We start from the raw sequence: 21,515 nt of genomic DNA, 5'->3' as shown, positions 1-21,515 counted from the left end.
TTGATTGTTTTTATTTAATGTCATATTCCAAAAATATAATAAATTATTGTGACAATGCTGATATTCAAGGATGTGTTATTTATATAATTGAGATACGTCAAAATTAGCATAATCATTGAATTACGATGTCTTTTAAAATTATTATCGATTAAAAATTAATTATATAATATCGTTATTCTAAATATCTTGATAACTACAAGTATATTAAAATAAATATTTTTCTGCAATCAAAACTGTCGGCATACATAATATTTTTGATGTCGGTAACCAAAGTAATAAATGCTATTTTACGCCACATCTCCACAATAGACACTATCAGTATTAATCAATAATTATTAATCATTCTTATGTAAATATTTAATAACTGTTAATATATATATATATATATATATATATATATTATATATCATAAATACAAAAATACAAAAAAGAAAATCTGTTATGTGTTCTTCTGCATAAGTTTAAAACATATCAATATTTTAAATCAAAAACGTAATTACGTAATTTTAAAATCATATGAAAGAATTAATTTGGTCAAACAATATGATTATACTTTAATGAATTGTAGAATAAATTATTTCTTATACAGTTTCTATAATATTCCGATAAATTCTAATTACTTCAGTTAATAAACAATTGATTCAAAATTAAAATTGAATCATGAAAATTGACAAAATACATTACTATAAAAATTTAAAAAAAATTTAGTCTCTTTAAAAATCCAACTAACCAACTAATTGAATTAAGTATATATATATTCTGCGTTTATGTAAAATTAACTCCTCAAATAATTATTTTTATATTTTTATAATTTATCCTTTGTTTAATTTTTACCGTAATATTTTATTTTATTTCTTAAAGAGTACGTATAAATAATAATATCATGTGAAATCTGATATTATACTGATGTCGGAAAAAAATTTTTGCATTAAATAAAAAATAACATGATACAAATGCACAATATTAAACGTGTGTAATAAATAATTAAATTGAAAATATTTGAAAAAAAATGAATCTAAATTAAACAAGACATAGTCCAGGACCCCTAGAATTACAAACATTACAGTATTATTGACTAAGCAATATTTAAAATCTACAAAATATTATACATTTTAACGTACGAGGTCTGACCTGTAGTCACATATTATATGATAGGTATTATAGGCCGGTCATAATGTATAAAATAATATATTATTATTGTGCGCATGCGCACGGCCGTTACGACGCGTACGTCGGTATTACAATACTGTTACGGCGTGGTGGATGGAGTGTGTATATTGCGTGATAACGCGATTTCGTTTGATTGATAAAGGGGATCGCCGCATCGGGAAAAAGGTCAGCCTGCTGTACGAACGTGTACATATAGATAGTTTTATGTCTATTCGTCGCGTAAACCCCAAGGCGCCCCCCATTTTTATCGTAGTAGGGGGAGGGACTCCGCTCGAGCGTCTGCGGGCGCATATAAATACAACGACGATCGGCGGTACCGACGAAAAACGTGGACATCATCCTACAAGGAACGGTGCGAATTGTGTTCGACAGCGAAAGTACCAAGCACAATCTCAACGACTCCGTACACATACAAAAAATATAATAATATTATTATAGTTCTTCGTCAGCTACAAGAAGTCATCATGCAATTGGTAAGTACCTATTACATCTCATCGTATAAGTTCCGATATGTTTTATTTTATGGTATCATAACAGACGCCGCAATCGTGCTCGGCAAGGAGTAGTTTGTATAATTTTCAACGAATATAATAGTAAAATAAGTACATTGTAGTGTAATTATAATATATATACAAATTCTAAACGTGTACGGGGGTGCATATGCAGATACCCGTTATGCAATAATTAAACATTATGATATATTTAATGAAAAATCTTGTTGTTAAGTAATCGTCGTACTAGTTTAAAGTTTTAGTAACATCACACCAACTTACCATTATCAAAAACATTATTAGTCCGGTCCTAGAAAATAGGTTTTTTCTTTTTAAAAGATCTTATAAGCAAACAAAAAAATAACTTCATTTAATTCAATCAGATTTTATGTTGGTTTAAAGAATTTAATATTTATATAATATGGTATACTTGTTTGATAATTTCAAATAATTACACAAAGTTATATGCACAATGAATAAGAGTTATAATCTAATATGACTATAACTCTTTATACAAGCACAGTTACACAGATACACGGATCATAACGTTTCTAAATATTTGAACATTACTTGTTATTTGGCATATTATACGATTAAAATAGTAAACGTATCACGTATGATTGAAAAATTACTTTAAAAATGGTTCTACAACTAATGTCATATTATCATTTTGGATTCAACAACAACAGATAACAACTTATTATGTCCTCGTACGTAATCGATTTACTTTTAGCTTTTACATGTAGATAATTCATTAATCACTATTATACAGACTATTTTAATAGGTACACTCGAAAATTAATTTACATTCTTCTATTTTATTTTTATACTTATCACAAAACACAGTTTTATATTAAAAACTAAAATAAATTGTACGGATATTAACATCTAAGATTCTATAATATCAGATTTCAGCTTTGAACTTATTTCCAAACATCGATAATTTATTATCATTTATCATATACATAAATTTGTGCCTTACTATTTAAATAAATTTTAGTTTAGCCCTAATTATTGATATTCCAAGTTATAATTCTTTAAAAAAAAAAAAACAATCTTCTTCCTTTACGCAAAAACTCAATTATAATAGTTAAATTCAGCTTTATAATAATACGTTTATTCATGTATGAATTAATTTTTCAGACAATCGCAGTAGTAAGCTGTATGTTGGTCAGTCTAGTCAGCTGTCAACAATATCAGCCCACAACTCCTATCCCCATCGTCCGATATGAAAACGATGGTGTCAATTTTGATGGATCTTATAAATGGGCGTAAGTATACTTGAAATATAAAACAAAAAGGGTTTATTTTTCTTAAGTTATTAAATCTTAAACAGATCTACTATTTTTTTCACAAACCATCAATTGAATATCGATTTTCATTTACCAACTAATAAATTTGATTAATGTAAAAAAATTGTTTTAAGTTGTTATCATTCTTTTATCAACCGTATTGATATGTCATATTCTACAACTTACAGCTTAAAATATAAAATATTGACAAAATATTGATTATAAATCTGAAAAAATTTAGTTATATGATTCTATACCATTATATTAGTATAGCCGAAAGTTCATATATATTTCTATAATTTCGTAGTTTTAAGATAGTTATTTATTTTCAGAAATTATCTTTCTACCAATAGTTAAAAACACTAGTAAACACTATAACCAGTATTAAGCAGTAAATAATATTATCACTGTATGACATTAAGATATTTGTTGTGTCATACTTCACGATGCCTATAAAAGTATAAAATGATACATTTTGTTGGCAACGAAACTCAAATGTTTGTAGAGTGCTTAAAAATGCTAATAAAATAAAGATTGAAACTTCAAACTAGTATTGCGCTTATGATATCTATGTACACACATTATTCCTTGACCCAATGGCATTAACGACTCTTTGGCCTCTGACCTAATAGGATGACCACTGCCACCGTCCCTAATATTTCAACAAGGGAGACGCGTGATGACATAACTACGACTACATAATACAAAATATTATATAAACTCAACAACGTTCATTATCAATAATTTCACATTGAAAGTCATCGTTGTTAACAACGATTTTGCTAGCTATCATACCTAACGTATGGAGTAATTATTTTTTTGTCATAGCCTAACAACTATAATTTAATCGATGGTTATAAGTCTTAAAAACAATAGCAATACAATACAAGTAATTGTCGGTTACATTAAACACCCGTTGGCCTGGCGATGATATAACTGGCACACGTTGAACACGACCGTCGCGGCTTGGTGTCAACGGTCAACTGCCGCGCCTTATCTGGGACATGGCGTTCCTCGTTGTTTGGTAGAATGCTGCCTTTTACTGTCAATCGGTAGTCATTCTATGTATTTTAATCTTTTCCTTTTCGCTATTGGCTCACATTAAAACGATTTATCGTATCGTGTCTGTTCATCACGTCCTTCGCATACACGCCATAACTTTATAGCTATACACCACTTCGATATCCTTGAACGTATCAGCCTTGATCCTTCGCTATAATTCCAATAGTCTTCCTGTATATTTATGCGTATACGCGTATGTTTATTGCAATTAGAGAAGACGATACAATTATTCAAAATTTGAAAAAATATATAATTCGTCTATTTTATAGTTAATCAAAGTTTTTGAATAAGTATCAAAGCAATATACTTCAAGTATATACCATAAAAATAAATCTTTAAGCAATTCATTACATATATAATATTATTTATTTTATTTATTCACAAAGTTTAATTTGTGTGCTAATTTAAATTTATTTATTTTAATCAGGTAACAAAATTTAAAATATCAATGCTCATATCATTGTGTGTTATTCCATTATAAATTGAATGTTTTATATAATTACAGTTAATAATATTAAAATAATATTTTGGTGAGTTTTAAGTCGGTATATAAAAAAATTAGATAATCACGAGTTTTAAAACAGTAAAATCTAATATCTAAATTATAAACGAATGGCCGGCGCATTGAATAGGCAATTTAAGGCCACTTATGTACACAAAATATAATGCTTTGTACATAATATATTTTAAAAACAATTCGATTTTTAATATTTAAAGAAGTAAATTTCTAACTTTTTTTTATTTTCTAGTTACAGTAGATACATTTTATAATTTTTTTAGTAATTATCAACATAATTTTTACACTTTTAAGTTTTAACTATTATTTATTTAAGCGTTTTACTAATTAGAAACTAACATATTTTAAAACTCAATATTAAAGCTTAATATTTAAAGCTATTCATTATTTAAATTATCTTTTAATTAGTAAAAATGATAATGAAATGTAATGATAAATCTAATGTTTTTATTTATCTATATTATTGTAATCCTGGCCCTTAAATAATTATCGATGTATATATACTACTATTCGTACGAGTACAGTAAGTTATATTATACTATACACTTCTTTGAAATAAAAAAAACTAAGTTCTATGGTTTTAATTAATCATAATATTATAATAATAGTTAAAAATAGTTAAAGAATCATATTTATTTTAACTTTTTAGAAATAGTTTATTTAAACTATTCGATAAACTATTATTTATTATAAGCTGATTTTCTTTACACTTTATTATTTGTTTGACCAATTCCGTAATGCTAGCAAATTAAAATGATTTATTTAAAATATTAGTATTAATTGAAATTTAAAATTTAATAATTTTAAAAATCTATTTATAAATCTTAATAAAATCATGCCAATATTTATAAAATGTAATAATATATGTAGGCGTTGAATGTTGAGTCTTTGATATGCCCTTTTATGGATATAACTTACAGATTGTAGTGTATAAAATTGCTATTTTTTTAATTATTTTGCAAAATACTAGCAAATGTTACATAATATAAAACATATGCTAAAAAATGAAATGCAAAATTATTGAAACAATAAATTCAATGTTTTTAACTGAGTTCATGTTTCTACTTGATACTTTTAATAATAATAAAACTCAAAAATACTAAGCATTAAACTGAAGTACGGACATATAATATCATATAACTAATTAATTGACTTATTAATTACAACTTGTTTTTATTATTTATATTCATATTTAACGAATTGAATCATGTTTAATTTAAAAATTGTTCAATAATTATATTTTATACTTAAATATTAAAATTATAAGAAAACACAGTATTCATTTAATTATAACAACAATGCCAAACGTAATTTAATTATAGGCTCATCTATCAAAGTTATCATTCAAAAATTAAATGTATATAAATAATTATAATATTTACATGAATTAACTTGAAACATGGTAAATTATGTCTTTCCTAGATAATTTAACTTATCGAATGATATATAATAATAATGTCCTTCGTAATTTTAAGGAATTGTTAAAAAAATTTAATTTTTGATAAATTCTTCGTATTATGTATCATATGTATCATTTAGCGTTTTTTTTTTTTTTTTGCTGATTGCTGGTTGGGATGGTAATTTTTTTACAACCAATTCTTACACTGGTAATACTATTTAACTTATGATAGTTTTACATTTTTAGATGCAGTAGACAGTCTAATAATTGACTGATATTATGATACTTATTAAAAATACTTATTATAGGAACTTGTTATTTGAATTATAAATAATAATTACTTGCCTATATTAACATAACGAATTTCAAGAGATTTCCATCACAATAAACAAACATTCTATATTTTAATATTTAAATTATTTAAGTACAATTATTTATAGATATTTCAGGTCATACCTACTATTGCACTGTGGAATCGTAGTTTTTAAAAATATATCTTATTTATAAATATATACTCATCCGTAGTCGTTTACATTGTAAACTTTGATAACAATATTAGAATATTCCGAAAATGTTATATTCTTTATCCGCTTGAATGACGTAATTTCCATTTAATATTTTATTACTTTTTGCACAAAAAAAAAACACCAAAATATTACCCGATGTCTATCATGACAATCGAAAATGAACCTAAATATGTTTACTTTTCGTTATTATTTATTTATGTTTATTATTATTTTTATATATAATGAGTAGTTTGCTATTAAAAAAAACACAACAATCAAAGTTGCATAAACACAATTATTCTCCATAGAACATCTGACCACAATACCTGAAACTCGTCCGGATAATAATCGTTTAGATCTCCTGTATTATAATGATAAGCCGATAACCAGAGACGCCACAGACGACGATAGTTTGGATTTTGTGCTCAATCATGGGTTATAATAATCTTACTTAACTCTGTCACGTTACACAATTACATAAAGCGAAAGAAGTGCATGAATAACAATAACAACAAAAAGAATAATTATAATAATAATAATAATACATATATATATATTTGTTATATATAAATTATATGAATGTATTTTTATGTATGTGTGTGTGTGTGTAATAAGTATAATATTACGAGAGGTAAAGAGTCGAGAAAGTCTCCGGGGTTTGACTCGAAGCCGTTTGACCCAATCGCCGCCGTCAATCCGTCAATTAGTTGACCCACCAATAGTTCATCATTTGCTCACACGTTTCTTTAGCAGCACTGTCGATGTGCCAATTTTCAAATGATTAGGATTTAGGATCGTGTATCAGACACACCTCTTTGGGTGATAGCTTATCACGAATATTCGTGGATCAGTCACCCAATAGAGCCGCGGTTAGGTCACGTGGACGGTGTAGCAACCAGCAAGGACTAACCAATTCTCCCATTGATATGACGACCATGAAACTGTATACGAATTGCGCGTTATATTACGCGTACCGCGAGAAGCGTTTACCTCTATTAAACTATGAAAATTAATGAGACGTCATTCAAAATACATCAGTTGCCAAGAACTTAATCAAATACTTAAATCACTAATCGATATTCGAATAATTTTTTTTTTTTTTTTTAAACAACCTGTTTGATGTTTCAAATAATCGTATTTAATCGAAGAATCTAGCTGTCTTGACTTGACCGTGATACTTTATTGCACGATTCATTGGAACTTTTCGGTACCAGAAAATCGGATTGATAATTTCAAATTTTATGTTTTAATCTTAAATTAATTTAACCTACTACTCTATCACTTATTATATAATAATAATTTTACAATATATATTACCGTTTGGTAAATTGTTTTGAATATAATTGTAGTATATTAAACATAAACTGTGTAATATATGGTCATACATGGTGTATAGAATTAAAATAATATAATATTAATTATATAGAATACTTATGGAAGAATCGCTATGTTTAAATGAATGATTCGTGTGATTTCAATAACACTAAAATTGTTAATTTTCTTGATCCAAACATATGAATTTTTTCCGATTTTGTACTATTTCATTTAAAGAATTCTAAAATACAATTATTTTTCGACTGGGAAGTAAGTGTTACGTATTAAACTCGAGGCGTGTCACTGTATCTCACGAGAGATTGCACTAATCATCATATTGCATACAAATGGGTTTAATTTCATTGACCTCAAAAACTCGGCCAGCGCTTTTTCGCGTATAGTCTCTTTAAGTAGATGCTTTCGTTGATTCGGCCACCCACTTTGATTGAGGCCATTGTTATTGTAACAATGATGTAACAAAACTCCGGTAAACGGTAACGAATATATCCAGAACATAAAACGTAATAACATACCTCCGGAAATTATACTCTCGCTTATGAATGTATTATAAACATTCCAGTTGCATCAATGTGTGTTGAACCGTAGTTCAACTCAAGGTTGTACAACGTTTCTGAATGAAATATCGTAAATAAGTGTATAAAGATAAAAATATACAATAATTTGAATAATATGAGTCCATAGTCCATACAACTTAAATATATGATCATAATATTTTTAAAAGTGGAGTTAATAATATAATATTATCAATCGCCAGTCACCAATGGTTTAAATAACATTGTTTAATTTATTTAATAATTAGTTTAAAATATGAATTTATAGCAAAAAATTCTGAAAAAAAATGTTTGGTATTACATTAGACGTAGATAGTAATAAAACTTGGATACCTTGGCCCATGATGTTCATCTAATGAGTTTCACGAATAACCAGTCAATTTGTGGACAGTTTCCCTTAGGGCATGTCTTCAATTTTGACGACCTTGTTTATACTTAGTTGTGGTTAATGTCACTGTTCACTATTTATTCATCATCTCAGATAAATTGTATGAAATAACGCCAAAAGTAATATATTTCAGTCTGTTATTCTACTAAAACATTAATTTTGAAAAATCAAAAATCGTATTATTTTAATGGTAAACACGGAAAGAGTATAGAGCATATAAATGTTAAACAACGAAAATCTTATCAACAGATACGAAACCGGCAATGGAATCCAAGCCCAAGAAAGTGGTTATGTGCAGCCAGCTCAAGATCCCAACCAGTCAGCCCTGAATGTTGAAGGTGGCTACTCATACACCGCTCCAGATGGTACACCGATCAGCGTCAAATACGTCGCTGGTCCTCAGGGATTCGTGCCTGTTGGTGATCATCTACCCACACCACCACCTTTACCGCCAGCAATCGCCAAGTTGCTCCAATTCCTTGCCACCCAGCCATCCACACCAGAACCAGCTTACAACAAAATTAAGTAAACGTCCAATACAGCTCTAACATCATTCACCCACACGTCTCCTACGTGTTTGAGCAATCGTCTATGTATCAATTCATCAAATTACCCGCTTATGCTTAAGTCTTATAACTATTAATGTCATGTAAACTGTCATTATTTATTTTCACTTTAATTTAAATTCATTTTTAAAAAACTTTGATTTGTTATTTGTTATTTATCCTTTTTTATTCTATGGAAGTATGCTGTAGAAAATGTTGCATACAATTGCTCGATTTTATATATATTATTAATTTTATATTGATTTTTTTAATAAAAATATACTTATTATACATATTGTGTTATTTTTTGCTAGTATCTACAGTCTATATTTAACGGTATTATTTTTAAGAATAGTACTTATTACCTATGTACCATTTTATTTCTCAACAAAATAACATAGATTTCAGTACGACTTGGGTATAAATATCATAAATATTACGATGATTGCATTATCTTATTTAAAGCCAACATCGATGCACATAACTCTTTAATTTTTATACACATTTTTACGATATATACCTGTTACAATTTTATGTTTAGAGAGTTCATAAATTCTTAGTCCAGAAATTAATTTATGATGATAAGAAAAAATATCTTAAATATATCTTAAACTTGATTTTTCAAAATGATAAGCAATACTTATTATCAGAATTGAAAATCTGAATCTTAAAAACAATTTTCTAGTCCATATCAATAATTATTTCAATATTCTTTAAAAAATACATACATATAAAACGATATGATATTAGTGATATTATTGAAAAATATTATTAGTCCAATTTCTAAAAAATATTCGAATTAAATTTTTAAATAGCGAATATTATAAAAAAAAATAATAGAATAAGTCGCTATCTAATATTATATTTATAAGTTTTGAGTAAACTTCGTCATTGAGTAGGTCACTGTAATTGATGTGAAATCTGACAAGTTAAATTTTAATTCATTGATATATCATTTAAAATTACAACAAAAACAAAATTGATTTTTTCGAAACTAATAAATATACCCATTTCTCCAGAATTTTATTTTTTTCCTCGTGATTATTTTGAAAATCACTAAAAAATTTTCTTAAAAAAAAAAAAAAATTAATTAATTTTAAAATCCAAAAACCACCTTCAAAGTTTTGAAGTTTAAAATAAGAGCTATTTGTTTCTGCTCCTAAAGGTGGATGTCCTAACATAAATAAAACATACACCATTGTAAAACAATATTATGTTCACCGATACGTTCAGAGTTTAAAATAAACTAGTTACTGAAACTTAAAATTTTTATGCCATTTTTAATACCTCAAATTTTAATAAGTGAAAATCTCTTTACAAACAATGACTGTGTTATTTATTTAAAAATTACTGAGTATTAGTTTTCGTTGATTTCAAAAATAAAATCTTAGTTACCATCATAGCGCAAGATAATAATATGGACAAAGCGTTTTACATTTACGATGGTGTAAATCAATAAATCTAATTTTAAATAGTTCCCAGGTCGGCTACATTTGTTATGTCAATAAACCAGTCATACTGCTATTTATTTTTATAAATTATTGAATCACGTTTTTTATAACTCCCGCTATATTTTATATAATAAACCTTCCCTCTCCGTGTCATTAAAACATCATTATTAGTTTAATAAAAATGTATTTATTATTTATTGCAATTTGCAATACAGTTGCACATTGCACTAGGTCAAATATTGATTGAATTTAATTTTTACATGCCTATTGTTAATTATTATTGCATAATATATTATTTAAATAATTTAAATTAAAAATATTTTATATCTTAAGCAAATTTAAATGGATACTAAAATATAGTTAACGTTAACAATATAAAAATAAAAAGAATATAAATATATAATCTTGGCAGAGACTTGAGAAGTTTGTAAAAGTATCGATTTACTATTTTAACTAATGCAGAGATTCAAACTCTAGACGTGCAACTTACCTATCGAAATGTTGATCTTGAAACGATACACAAATCACTGCACACGAGTTGTATGCTGGTGATATTTAACGACTACACGAATAGCGTCCCAACTGTCAATAGCAAATTATGACTTGGTAGGTTAAAAATAGTTATTTTTGTCGTTGTTCTGCAATTAAAAGTAAGTAAAATGAAAACGTGTAGGTTTGAATTACAGGAGTATAATATAATAATTAAAATAAAAAATAATAAAAAAGTTATAAATATAAAATTAAAAAACTGGTCAAAACTTGAATGAAAAACTTAACTTTTTTTTGTGTTTTTAACTTAAACCAACCATTTGAATTTTCACGAACTTTCTTAGCCACACAATTATTAAAGATGAGCAAATTATCTTTTCAAATTCAGCAAATATTAATTTAAGTGAAAAATTGATATTATTTTTTAGAAATTCAGATTTGAGATATGTAAATGTTATAACTTAAAGTATTTATATTTTTATTAGGAAATAAAAAAAATTATTATTTTTCAAGCTATGGACTTTTAATAGTTCCATACACAAATTTTGAATCAACTTCACTTACTTACAAATTTAAAAACCCGAACGCAATTTATGTAATCGTTTAAATAAAACCGGACGCAACTCGTGTAATCGTTTAGATAAAGCTAGACGCAATTCGTGTACCTACTTATCAATTTTTTTATTTCGAGACGCAATTTATGTGTAACCACACAATTATATCTACAAAGAATAATATTCAATTATTTAAATAATAACAAAAGTGAAATGGAAATTTAAATTTACAATACTTAAATGAACATAAACATAAAATTTTTTATTATTTATCTAAATAAATATAAAGTCAATTTTACGGGAAAATATTATGACTCAAATTTACTTAATCATATTAAAGGTTTAATTATAAGTAATGAAAAACATGTTAATATACATTATCGGCAATGCAATATATAAGTTAATCGTATTTTTCATTATAATAATGTATAATATTCATAATGTAATAATGTTATGTCATAGCTTTGTTATCATAGAAGATTTTATTATTAATTTTCTATTTATATTATAATAATAAACCAATTACAATATTAATGAAGGTGTATATTGATTTACATATTTTAAATAGAAATTATTTTATTATATATCATTGTTTAATAGATAGTGGGTTTATTTTCTAAAAAACAATATGCATAAATTTGAATCAAAAACTAGATTGTATATACTAACATTTAGAAAAATATTATTAAAAGAAAAATGCTTAAGTAAAAGATGTTAAAACGGGCCATCCTTGACGTTTATCAAAATGTTTGTCCTTCGCGATCCGATAAGATTGTAAATTGAATATACGTGTACATCTACCTATATTAGTAATATAGTATCATCTATTTTAACGATTCATCATTTACCAGGGAAAACTACATTCTGAAGTCAAGATCGAACGATCGTATTTGGTAATCAAAGCGCTTAAATGTTATATAATCTATTCGTCATTATTTGTGTACAAGTTATTGTATTCATTAAAACTGGCATAAAATCTACGAAGACACAAAAATTGTACAAAATTCACTTTATTTAATATGTTTAACCGATCGCCTCGGGTTGTAGAATCCATCACTTATTTTTATTATTTTGCAAAACCACACATAATTTTATACAATGCCATTTAACAAAATTATTAGGTACCCATCTACTTTAGTTCCAATACCACAGGCATTACCAGCTTCATTTTTTCACCGATTTATCTTAAAATATTGAATATAATAAAATTATTATTAGTATAAATTAGGTACATTTTACATTAAACTTAGGGAATCACAATTTATTATACATAAATTGTAGATTTTATATGTTACAACACACTGCTACTGTAATCATCGTTTATAATGAGATAAACTTCAAGAACGTTTAGTTGAAGCGATTAAAATAAAATAATTCAGAAATGTGGAAGTCATCAATCATCTATATAGTATTGAACAAATAACTAAATACAGGTACATGATATTAAAATACTACTTCATAAAATATTTTTTCTATGTGATCAAGTTAATAATACAGTAATACACTAGATAGTGTATTATTATAAAACAAAGCTCTCAGACGAAAACTGGACACAATTACCATTGCTTCATAGTGTACATCTTTTTTCTAATGCATCTTATTTAATTATATATAAACAACTCACATTTTAAAATGTACTTATACTTATATAAATCTAATTACTATACAGTTCGTTTTCTTTTTCAAAACAGAAGTTCAATAATGTTTAATATATGATGAATGGTAATTATTTTTAAATGTAATAGTAATTTTCATACAAACAAAATTTTATTAAGCAAATAAATCAGATTCATTGTGAACAATCAACCCGAGGGGACTGGCCATATTATACCTACTGTAAATAAACTTTTTTAGAAAAAAATCAATAATTTACTAAGTTCCGACCTTTTATTTTAAATATACAATTCATGATTGTTTTAGAGCTTAAATAAATTAAATACCAAACAGTTTATAAAGGGGAACAAGATTTAAACATTTAATATTACAATATAAACACATTTCTATTTTTTAAAACACATATATTTATATGTATATAATTTCTAAAACTGCGTTCTTTAAAATAAAAGGAGAGTACAGATACTGCAGTTTTCTATTTAATTAATCTTACTTATTATTCCTTAATACCTCCGTATGTAAATTATCTTAACTGTGTATCGTCCATTATAGTATTATACGCATTAATCATATAGTAATGGTAAAAGCGTGGCAACATTGAATTATTATGTATTAAAGATGGCTGTGATTTACGTGGACATAATATTATAATAAAACATCACATCTTATAATCCAATATATAGCTCTAAAAATTTAAATTTATTTCTGAAGTCAACCGTTTTAAAATTAGTTAAAACGCTTATAAGATTTATAGTTGTACAAAAAATTATTTGACTACATTTACTATAAACACAGCTTTTATATAAAATTAACCAGTTTTGACATTATTGTATTATAAGTAATATAGAATGGCAAAACTAATGTTATAAGTTTCGATAACTATGTGTATTCTAGTATAATTAAAAGACAATACTATATTGTATCATCACATGAATAAAATATTAAAAATAAGATTCATCATTTTACTTTATTAAGGTTTATTAAAAATCATATATTTTTAATAAATATAAATACAACACTTTTATATAATTTGTTGTTGAAAATTACTTTAGAAATACTTGATTTTCGTAATATTATCTTCAATACCTAGGAATTGAGTATTTTATTTTTTATTTTTTTTAATATAATTATTTTAACAGTACTAATACCTATAATATATTTGTTATTTAAAGAATATCAGTTAAGACAAGATATATAAATATATATAAATAAAACTATAAATCCAATAATTTTTATCCAAAAACCTGAGATTAGCATCAATATTAATTTAAATGACGCCATTCGTATAAAAAATATTATATTTAGTATTTCCATAAAAAATTCCTAAATTGTAGTCGCCCTTGATTTGTTTGATCCATTAATCTTGGCATCTTACCTCTGCAAAGCTTAATAAATATTAATAATACTTTGTATTTTATAAGAACCGATTATAGTTCACGTTTCTTGTCTACAATATTATATTATTATGATTATTTACGTTTAATTTATACTGAATCTTCTACAAGACCTTACTATCACAGACGTGTTTATTATGTAACGATCATTGTTAAAAGCAATAGTGATTCCCCTCACTATTCGGATAGCCTACACTGTTACACTTTCCGGTTTGATATTATAAACAGTTCAATAGTAATAATAATAATAATAATATATTACACATACATTTATCGGAGAGTATATCATCGAGGACTTTCGGACGGAACAATAGTGTATTGCCAGTGAATCATTTTTGTTATATAAACCAAATTTTATTATAATAATTACAATTTTATGCATCGTAAATATTATTATTATACTCAATGCGACGTTAAAAGGCAGGTGTACAGATTCGATCTTCACCTAGCTTTCTTCGACGTCCGTTTATCCTCTCCCTACACTCGTGTCCATATTATATGCACGACAGTGTTATCGCCAGTCGGTTTATTCTCCCACCTGTATAACTCTGTCAATCCTCCTTTCCAAATATTGTGAGTAGCTGACGATGATTTATGACATATTCGATTTGAACGGTGGTGGCGGCGGCAAATAAAATAAGAGGAGAAAGGAGCGTGGGACGAGGAAGCATAGCTAATGACTGCGTACCAAACACCGAGCATAATATCGGTAAATTAAGTTTTGTGTAGAAGTGCATTGTCTATATACATTTCGCGAGGCTTTATTATATCATTACGCACTCATATTGTTCGATAAATTATACAAAAAGAATACATTTACTATATTAGAAATATTGAAAATTTTCTAAATTTAATATTATGTATTGTTTATTTTTCATACTACATATTGAGAAAACACAAATATAAATTTCTCTCATTATTATTACAATATTATCTCAAATTGTCAAGAGTATAAATCACGAATGTGTATTCAATTACCTATTCCATAATATAATATAATGATTCGATGTTCGTCAATGTTAACTATTTTAAAAATTAGTTAAATAATATAGATGGCTAATTATAAAAGTTAATACTATTTTAAAAATAAGTTTATTAAAGTGGTTACTTCAAACTTATGAAGTGTCAATGATAGTTTTGTACACGTTTTAATGACCATTTTTACCATTGGTCAGGTATTCGATACATGTCGTTATCCCGATTGCATAGAAACGCCTTCTTGTCAAATACAATTAACTTTTTTTTTAAACTTTATGTTTTCGTAACAATCTTTTTAGGTTTGTGACACAAAAACATATATTATTAATACATGCTTGCTATAATATGCGTTGGCGAGTTGAGATTAAGCAGTTTTTCTCGTATTTGTTGGTGAATATTACTAACAGTATCATTACAGTATCATGATTATGCAGAAGTTAACTTTTTGTAGGATTTCATTACTTTCACTAAAATATTATGTCAAAATATTGTCACTTAAAATTTATACAAGTATTTTGTTTATTTGTACACATTTTACCAGTTTATTAAAGCATTGATCTAGAAATACGAAATGTAAAAATTACTACATTTTAAACCCTTCATTTCCGGGATCACTAGGTCAGCATGATTAAACCATTATTGTACTTAGTAGGTACTAGGTTTTTTTATGAACAACGATTATCATAATACTGAATAGATTTCAGTGACTGGCTAAATTTATCGGCATAGACAAATCAAGAAAAATAAATATTTATTTCAATTTAACGAGGTTGCAACTACTATGGATTTTTTCGTTTGTTCAAATATTTATACTAATTCTACAACCTATGCAATGATTATTGATTGCAATAGTATTTCTACATAAAATTAAAATTGTATTTTTATAAAATAAAATCATGTCCAAATATTGTAACAAATAAAAAAACAAAAGAATTAAATACAACTCGACTAAAATCCAACGTATTATAGATAAAGTACAACAAAAAGAGAAATTATTCAAACGAGAGAAGATGCATATTTTATAAAATGTAAAGGTAGATCGTTACATAATGACTTATAAATACGTATTCATAATTCATGTCGTTTAAATATTGTATAAAAAAATACATTTATATTTTTCGGTTCATATTCTAGGATGCTAATATTTAATCCACATATATAATAATTCTCAAATAAAGTTGTGTCAAAGTATTTACAAAAAATCGTTATGATACCATAATTTTTGGCACACAAAGTAGTTTTTACAAGACAAATAATAATGATGAAAGTAGTTAAACCGGCAAGAGACGTTTTCAATTTTACTCATTACTCTTTATATTTCCAAAAATGGAGTTTTGTATGTTATAATACCTACTGAAATTAAACGCCAATACTCGTTAACTATACACTATTATAGTAATAGTTATGTGACCAATTTGTATTGTGTTCCTTACGAAACATTCTTAGTAGTATATGAATTTCATATATCAGAGCATGACAAATCATAAAACTAAATAGACTTTTTCATAATATTTTATAGTTAGAAGGTAGTGCTGCGAGAGTCTGGAAGGAAGAGTTAAACTATATTTTCATTTGAAATCTTATTATTATTGTTGCTTTTATTATTAATAATATTATTATTATGTATAGTGCTACTAAGAAAAATTGATAAATGAATTACCTATAAGAAAATGTATGTGTAGGTAAAAGCATTTATGAACATAATTTTGTATACAATTTATATTGTTCAATAAAAAACAACTACCACTAATTATATTCTTCACTCAAATTGTAACCAGTTATAAGAAAAAAAATCATTTGAAATAGTCATTATTAACATTCGTTTAAAATAAGTTAAAAAGTGTTTACCTCAACAGCAAGAAACTACAAAATTGATAATACTAAGCAAAAATATAAAGTATATTAAGAATACAAGCAGAAAATATACCTTCTATAATATACCTCGGTGGCTAAGCGTAGAATATAAGTGTGTTATAATGTATGAATTGTGGTATTACATAGTGTGTATATTTCAAAACACTGAATCTTAGCATTCAGAAAATATTTCGAACGTAGTTTGCTTAAAATATCCATAGTTGTAAATATTTTTATATTGTTTTACTTTTATCAAATCAAAGGTAGTTTTTCATTACGGTTATAAAAACTACTGACAGAATCCAAATACAATGATCTCCTTGGATGATCTACCATCTATTTTCTATGGTATTTAGTTGGTGTATAAAGACGATAAATATTATTCAAAGCACTCTACACAAAAAAAGTTTTTACAGAAAAAGATAATGAAAAAAATTATTTTAAGAATGTCAATGTAAATATTCATTTAACCCAGAATAAAATATTAAAAATGAAATACTGTTATAGTGCTATGTGTAAAAATTATCAAATAACTACCTACTTTATGTAACGTTAATCTAAATGTATTATTTATATTATATAATTAAAATATAAACTACAATACACAGATATTAAATACAATTCAATCAAAAAAATTAAAAATTTTGGACCAAATGTGATTCATATATTAATCAAAAAGAGGCATTAAATACATCGAAGAATAAAATTAGATTATACAAATTCGATGGATGGAAATTGAATAGAATGTGTATCAACAATGAAACATATTTTCTACGGATGGGACAACTAACTAAAATTATAATAACATTCAGATTACACCATAATGGATATATTATAGTAAAAATTCAAAATATTAATAGCACAACCTTTTATTTCAATAGTATTGAACACGTGTTTAAAATATTTAAATTAATACTATATTGAGTTGATATAATAATATGTGCGTATAAATCATATAATATTTATAACATTTAAACGAATAAATGATTTAATTAACTCGATCACTATAAATTATATCAAGAAATAAAAATAGATTATTTAAAAAACTTGATAGTTAATATCTTATTAAATTCTCAAAATATTTTTTAATTTTTAGTTTAAGAGGTAAGTTTCAAAAATGTTAAGTTGTTCTATAAATTCCTATGTACGTAATATATCTACTATCAATTCTGTTTAGTAATCATTCTTGTTCCATACTAAACAATACATTATCGCATCTTTTTATAATTAACACATATTATTATACTCAGTAAATAAAACATTCTCATATTATAAATTTACATATATTTATATACCTAAATATATTTACTTAGTCTCAGCGGCAGTTGTAATTTACAACTACCTATACAAAATATTTAATATTAAATTTATCATTACAACTATATCATTAATATTTAAAGTTTTTATTCATTAATTATTTATTATTTTCATGAGTTAAGTTTATAGTCTTAAAACACTACAGATATATTCTGAGGTAAGCATAGTAATCCAAACATCAGCATCCAATCTGATCTTTTTTAATGGATTTCAATAAGAATTCCTTTTAAATTAATATTATTAAATAAGCTAGTAATCTATACATATATCTAAACTTTTTATACTTTTTTAAATAATTTTTGGTCTGTTACAGCTTAAAGTAAGTCAACGACCTAAGTTGCAAAAAATTTAAATCAAAATTAATTTTGTATGACCTTTAGACAAAGTTTGAAATACGTTCAAACTTATCTATAAACTTGGTGTATAACCTAAATGAACAAACATAAAATATAGCGCTATATTACTGATTACTGTATCTCAGTTTTAGTGTACCTCAATTTACAAGCAAATCAGCATCGATGTATCCTGCTTTGTGAATTAATTCAAATGAGATGACTTTTAGAGGATTGGAGCACTTGGCCAATTTTTGATTGTAATTCTTCAAACTTTTCTCTAAATTTTACTAATATCTCTCAGAACATTTTTTTGAAACTTTCTTCAAATTTTATCGAGTAGTTATTGAGTTTTTAAGCTACTATCTATTATCTAACATAAAGATATTGGATTTTTTAATACTTTTGAAAAAAACAAACAATCAGTTAAATAATATTTTCTTTTTCAAAAAAAAAAATCCATTGACTGACAGTTCGGGCAGTCTATAACAATAATTCTCATCTTTATTTCTATAACTAATGGCAACCATATTAAATAAAAATAAAAAATTATTCGAATTTCATGAGCCAAAACAGAGTTCACGAGTGAAAAACTCAGGTCTTTTGAGTTTCAAAAATCTATTGATGTAACTTTTAATGAAATCGGTCCAATAGTTTCTGAGTTTAGCGCATTCAAACATATACACAATCTTAAAATATTAGGTAGGTATAGATTATTATAATTTATAATTCAATAATTATCATACTAATAATCTAAAAATGTAAAATCTTTACATTTAAAAAAATATTTTAAATACGTATTTAATGTTAATTATTATTTTTTGTTCTATAAGGAAAAATTTGTTATGCTGGAAAATATTACATAAATTATTTCTTTTATCGTTTTAAGTACTTAAAAGATACCTGTATGAATAAATTCATTTAATTATTATTAATACTCTTTGTATTAACTGATTAATTCAAATTTTTATTCGGATTTTTATAAAATATTGATTTCAGTATAATTATGAAATAACCAGGAAAAATATATTGGTTATACTGACAAATTTATTCATAGGATATATACACAGTTAAGATTACTTTTTAACCAATACAAAATAATTACAATATATGAAAAAATTAACAATGTATGAAAAGTAGATGACTTATCCCTTGTAAGTTATTACTGGTGTTAGTAATTCAGTTCAGTTTACAAATTTTCGTAGAATCTCAGAAATATAAATTAAAATATATAGTATATGAATAATATTGGTTAGCTTATAAATGAAGTAACAAAATTTAAATTTTAAATAATTAAGTAACAAGCTTAAAATCTCTGGATTATTTAGATTATTCGGATAATTAGGATTTTATCAATCATATGATTCGGATTTAGATATCCAGATTATTCGAATAGTATTTTAATTCCTTGGTCAGGAAATATACGTACACGGTGTTATTTAGTGATAACTATCCCATCGAAATATCGTTATATCATGGTATCTAAATCATACAATTTATCTACTTTCTGATGTGTATAGATTATACGATAACCATTTTTTATATTTGCATTTCTTATACATATAATAATTTTCTAAATATTTTGACTCTTTTTAAACTAAGCAGTAGGCATGACATATGTTAAATTTTTTTATTTTTTTATATAAAATACTATAAAAAATTATTCGTTGAATAAAAATTTTTGAAAATGTGATTCAAAATTCTCTGTAAATTATTCTTATATCTATTTAAAAAATACTATTCTATCGTTCTAAATGTATACAAAAATTTTAAAATTCTTCTGGTCATACTTATTTTACACCACAATCAAAAACATATATTATACATCATCATTTTTTATAGATATTTGAAATTCAAATTTGAATGAAATTACATATTTAAATGATGAATAACGATATTAAAAATTTTATTATTATACTTCAATATTATTCTTGAGGACTTGAAACTTTTACGTATAATATAAATATTATTTATTTATACCATGAATTTATTCACACTATTTTACGGTAAGGTTAGCAAAGTAAATGCAATTTTTTTGGTAAAAATTAAATCAACCTACCATAATACTAATAGTAAAATAAATTACTTTAGTATAAATATCAAAAAACATATTATGGATTGTACTTAATGATTTATAGATTATAGGCTGACAGACGTCTCTGCTCAGAATTGATTTTTTTATATACATTTTTAACCTTTGACCAGCTATCTCGAGGTCTCCTCTAAATAATTATTCATTAATGAACTTAATATTGATAGACATATTTTGTGTTTAA

General features: G+C 25.3%; 1 protein-coding gene across 1 annotated transcript; it reads left to right on the top strand.

Moving 5' to 3' along the window:
- The first annotated feature begins 1,482 nt into the window (after positions 1-1,482).
- On the top strand, positions 1,483-9,549 carry LOC113554582 (endocuticle structural glycoprotein SgAbd-8-like). The gene is made up of 3 exons (XM_026958491.1): positions 1,483-1,643; positions 2,805-2,932; positions 8,961-9,549. The coding sequence occupies exons 1-3, from the start codon at positions 1,635-1,637 to the stop codon at positions 9,238-9,240; spliced, it is 417 nt and encodes a 138-aa protein (XP_026814292.1). The 5' UTR covers positions 1,483-1,634; the 3' UTR covers positions 9,241-9,549.
- Positions 9,550-21,515: the final 11,966 nt, after the last annotated feature.

The sequence above is a fragment of the Rhopalosiphum maidis genome, chromosome 1, assembly GCF_003676215.2.
Source record: "Rhopalosiphum maidis isolate BTI-1 chromosome 1, ASM367621v3, whole genome shotgun sequence".
NCBI lineage: Eukaryota > Metazoa > Arthropoda > Insecta > Hemiptera > Aphididae > Rhopalosiphum > Rhopalosiphum maidis.
Note: the sequence above shows the minus strand (reverse complement) of the source record. Positions and strands in the feature narration are given on the sequence as shown.